At 45.3% G+C, this 5000-nt stretch overlaps 1 protein-coding gene across 1 annotated transcript in view; it reads left to right on the top strand.

Annotated features, from left to right (window-relative positions):
* The window catches only part of chtf18 (CTF18, chromosome transmission fidelity factor 18 homolog), a 35460-nt gene extending 30895 nt beyond the window's left edge, over positions 1–4565 (top strand). The window contains exons 19-22 of the mRNA XM_080861023.1: positions 1896–2046; positions 2372–2506; positions 3780–3846; positions 4364–4565. Coding sequence (XP_080717149.1) covers positions 1896–2046; positions 2372–2506; positions 3780–3846; positions 4364–4494 — 484 coding nt within the window. The 3' untranslated portion in view covers positions 4495–4565. The remainder of the gene's footprint in view (positions 1–1895; positions 2047–2371; positions 2507–3779; positions 3847–4363) is intronic.
* Positions 4566–5000: the final 435 nt, after the last annotated feature.

Raw genomic sequence — 5000 nt, 5'->3', positions numbered from 1 at the left:
ACACACACACGATGATCCAGTACAACCTGAGTTACAGACAAGATCGCAATCAAGAAGGACAATACACATACATACTGGAGCCGTGAGTACACACACACACACACACACACACACACACACACACACACACACACACACACACACACACACACACACACACACGATGATCCAGTACAACCTCAGTTACAGACAAGATCGCAATCAAGAAGGACAGTACACTTACATACTGGAGCCGTGAGTACACACACACACACACACACACACACACACACACACACACACACACACACACACACACACACGATGATCCAGTACAACCTGAGTTACAGACAAGATCGCAATCAAGAAGGACAATACACTTACATACTGGAGCCGTGAGTACACACACACACACACACACACACACACACACACACACACACACACACACACACGATGATCCAGTACAACCTCAGTTACAGACAAGATCGCAATCAAGAAGGACAATACACTTACATACTGGAGCCGTGAGTACACACACACACACACACACACACACACACACACACACACACACACACCATGATCAACTACAACCTCAGTTACAGACAAGATCGCAATCAAGAAGGACAATACACTTACATACTGGAGCCGTGAGTACACACACACACACACACACACACACACACACACACACACACACACACACACGATGATCCAGTACAACCTCAGTTACAGACAAGATCGCAATCAAGAAGGACAGTACACATACATACTGGAGCCGTGAGTACACACACACACACACACACACACACACACACACACACACACACACACACACGATGATCCAGTACAACCTCAGTTACAGACAAGATCGCAATCAAGAAGGACAGTACACATACATACTGGAGCCGTGAGTACACACACACACACACACACACACACACGATGATCCAGTACAACCTGAGTTACAGACAAGATCGCAATCAAGAAGGACAGTACACTTACATACTGGAGCCGTGAGTACACACACACACACACACACACACACACACACACACACACACACAGACACGCGTCACAATGTCTTCTCTGCACTCAAAGCAAATTGTGTCTATGTATACAAATGTATATGAAACGTGCTGTATAAATACATTTGAACTTATTTGTGTGTGTGTTTTCATAGTAGCGTGGAGGTTGTGTGTGTGTGTGTGTGTTTCCATAGTAACCTGGAGGTTGTGTGTGTGTTTCCATAGTAATGTGGAGGAACTTGTGTGTGTGTTTCCATAGTAACGTGGAGGAACTTGTGTGTGTGTTTCCATAGTAACGTGGAGGAACTTGTGTGTGTGTGTTTCCATAGTAACGTGGAGGAACTTGTGTGTGTGTTTCCATAGTAGCGTGGAGGTTGTGTGTGTGTTTCCATAGTAACGTGTAGGAACTTGTGTGTGTGTTTCCATAGTAGCGTGGAGGTTGTGTGTGTGTTTCCATAGTAACGTGGAGGAACTTGTGTGTGTGTTTCCATAGTAGCGTGGAGGTTGTGTGTGTGTTTCCATAGTAACGTGTAGGAACTTGTGTGTGTGTGTTTCCATAGTAACGTGGAGGAACTTGTGTGTGTGTTTCCATAGTAGCGTGGAGGTTGTGTGTGTGTTTCCATAGTAACGTGTAGGAACTTGTGTGTGTGTTTCCATAGTAGCGTGGAGGTTGTGTGTGTGTTTCCATAGTAACGTGGAGGAACTTGTGTGTGTGTTTCCATAGTAACGTGGAGGAACTTGTGTGTGCGTTTCCATAGTAAACTGGAGGCTGTGTGTGTGTTTCCATAGTAACGTGGAGGAACTTGTGTGTGCGTTTCCATAGTAACCTGGAGGCTGTGTGTGTGTTTCCATAGTAACGTGGAGGCTGTGTGTGTGTTTCCATAGTAACGTGGAGGACGTGGTGCGGTTCCCAGGGATCCCTCCGCGGCGGCAGCTGACCTATCAGGTGAAGCAGCTCATCGCCAGGGAGACGGAGCTGGAGCGAATGAGACGAGCTGAAAGAGCGCAGCAGAGAAGAAACACACACACACACAAGGTACACACACACACACACACACACACACACACACCAACACACACAAGGTACACACACAGACCAACACACACACGCACACACACAAGGTACACACACACACACACACACACACAAACACACACACACCAACATACACGCACACACCAACATACACGCACACACACACACACACCAACACACATACATACACGCGCACACACACGTACCCACTCACACACATGTGCAGACACACAAGGTACACACACACACACACACACACACCAATACACACAAACACAAACTGCACAAACTAAGAGTGACCAATGACCATGTGACTGATGATTAGAGAGAAGATCCGCAGGAAGTGAAGAAAGACGCACAGGAAGTGAAGAAAGACGCACAGGAAGTGAAGAGTGTCTCCACCAAGAACCATCAGCAGCGTCTAGAGACCATCGTCAAACAGACTGTGGTGGAGATCAGGGTAAGACACACACACACACACACACACACACACACACACACACACACACACACAGATCTCCATAGTTCCACCTTAAAGTTGCATTAAGGATTAAAAGCTATTCGCTAAAGGTATGCTAGCAGCTAAAACTAACGAAATCTCTTGAAATGTGCTGACTTTGACATTATGACAAACTAATTACTCAACGACTGTCCTTACACAGTCAAACATCAATCATGTGCAACACAAGACTTAGCAAGACGGCAAATAAGCTACTTACTAGATCGGCAGAAGGTAATCAAAGTCAGGTCGGCGGGCATCGGCAGGCAAAACTACAGAAGGCAGTTGCCTATCGACACTGCTATGCCATTGGCACTGATGCAATTCTCCATATTAAAAGCCATTGTAGCGCCCCCATTTTTTTTAAGCTGTTATTTTAAGGTTAAACTGCTTATCCTAACCCTAATCCTGAAGCATAATTGTTGCATATTGTGCCTTTAACTGACCGTTTTGCTACATTTTATAGCTGAGATCTATATTTCTATAAGACTCTGAACTACTGCTGTATCTGATTATTTAAAATGGTCCTAACTGACATTTCTTTTCTGGTCTTAACTGGTCTTAACTGATAGTTCTGGTCTTAACTGGTCTTAATTGGTCTTAACTGCTCTTAACTGCTCTTAACTGGTGTTAACTGATAGTTCTGGTCTTAACTGCTCTTAACTGCTCTTAACTGGTGTTAACTGATAGTTCTGGTCTTAACTGGTCTTAATTGGTCTTAACTGCTCTTAACTGCTCTTAACTGGTGTTAACTGATAGTTCTGGTCTTAACTGCTCTTAACTGCTCTTAACTGGTCTTAACTGATAGTTCTGCTCTTAACTGCTCTTAACTGCTCTTAACTGGTCTTAACTGATAGTTCTGCTCTTAACTGCTCTTAACTGCTCTTAACTGGTGTTAACTGATAGTTCTGCTCTTAACTGCTCTTAACTGGTCTTAACTGATAGTTCTGCTCTTAACTGCTCTTAACTGCTCTTAACTGGTGTTAACTGATAGTTCTGGTCTTAACTGCTCTTAACTGCTCTTAACTGGTCTTAACTGATAGTTCTGCTCTTAACTGCTCTTAACTGGTCTTAACTGATAGTTCTGGTCTTAACCTAAATGTTTTTGTGTGTTTGTGTGTGTGTGTGTGTGTGTGTGTGTGCCGGTGCCCATGGTGTGTGCGTGTGTGTGTGTGTGTGTGTGTGTGTGTGTGTGTGTGTGTGTGTGTGTGCTCATGGTCCTCTGGTTCTGCAGCCGGAAGTGGACTTCTTTGGGCGTGTCATTGTACCAATACAGAAGCCAGTCACCACTTCAACAACAGGTAACACACACATTCACACACACACACACTTATGCTCACACACACACACGCTCACACACACATGAACACACACACACATATACACATACACACACACATACACACACACACACACACGCGCGCGCGCGCTCACACACACAAACGCTCACACACACATGCTCACACACACACACACACACACACACACACACACACTCACTCACCCTCACAGTAATTAATTTATATTCTCTTAATCTGTTCCCTCTCTAACCCTCCATCTCCTCTCCTCCTCTGTCCTCCTCTCTATATCCCTCCATCTCCTCTCCTCCTCTGTCCTCCTCTCTCTATCCCTCCATCTCCTCTCATCCTCTGTCCTCCTCTCTCTATCCCTCCATCTCCTCTCCTCTCTATCCCTCCATCTCCTCTCATCTCTATCCCTCCATCTCCTCTATCCCTCCATCTCCTCCTCTCTCTATCCCTCCATCTCCTCTCATCTCTATCCCTCCATCTCCTCTCCTCTCTATCCCTCCATCTTCAGCGGAGGGCTCCAAAGGGGGAGTGGTTATGCAAATTGGCCGGGCGGTCGGGAACAGCGACGTTTGGTTCCGTTTCAACGAGGGCGTGTCCAACGCTGTGAGACGCAACGTGTTCATCCGAGAGCTACTCTGAGTTTGTGTGTGTGTGTGTGTGTGTGTGTGTGTGTGTGTGTGTGGGTTCCGTTTCAACGAGGGCGTGTCCAACGCTGTGAGACGCAACGTGTTCATCCGAGAGCTACTCTGAGTGTGTGTGTGCGTGTGTGTGCGTGTGTGTGTGTGCGTGTGTGTCACTCTTGTAACTTGTATGTACCCATGTGAATAAACTCAGAGAAACTTAAACTGAACTCGATCTTCTATCATTTGTTCCACCAGGTTAAACACACACACACACACACACACACACACACACACACAAACACACACACAAACACACCATGGGCACACACATACCATGGGCACACACAAACACACACACACCGTTAAAACATTTAGGTTGATTTATTGAATAGTGACTCACACCTTTCAAACATTTAAGGTGATTAATTGAATAATGACACACACCTTTCAAACATTTAGGGTGATTTATTGAATAATGACACACACCGTTAAAACATTAAGGGTGATTTATTGAATAATGAC

The sequence above is a fragment of the Sprattus sprattus genome, assembly GCF_963457725.1.
Source record: "Sprattus sprattus genome assembly, contig: scaffold_79, whole genome shotgun sequence".
In the NCBI taxonomy this organism is placed as follows: Eukaryota; Metazoa; Chordata; class Actinopteri; order Clupeiformes; family Clupeidae; genus Sprattus; species Sprattus sprattus.
Note: the sequence above shows the minus strand (reverse complement) of the source record. Positions and strands in the feature narration are given on the sequence as shown.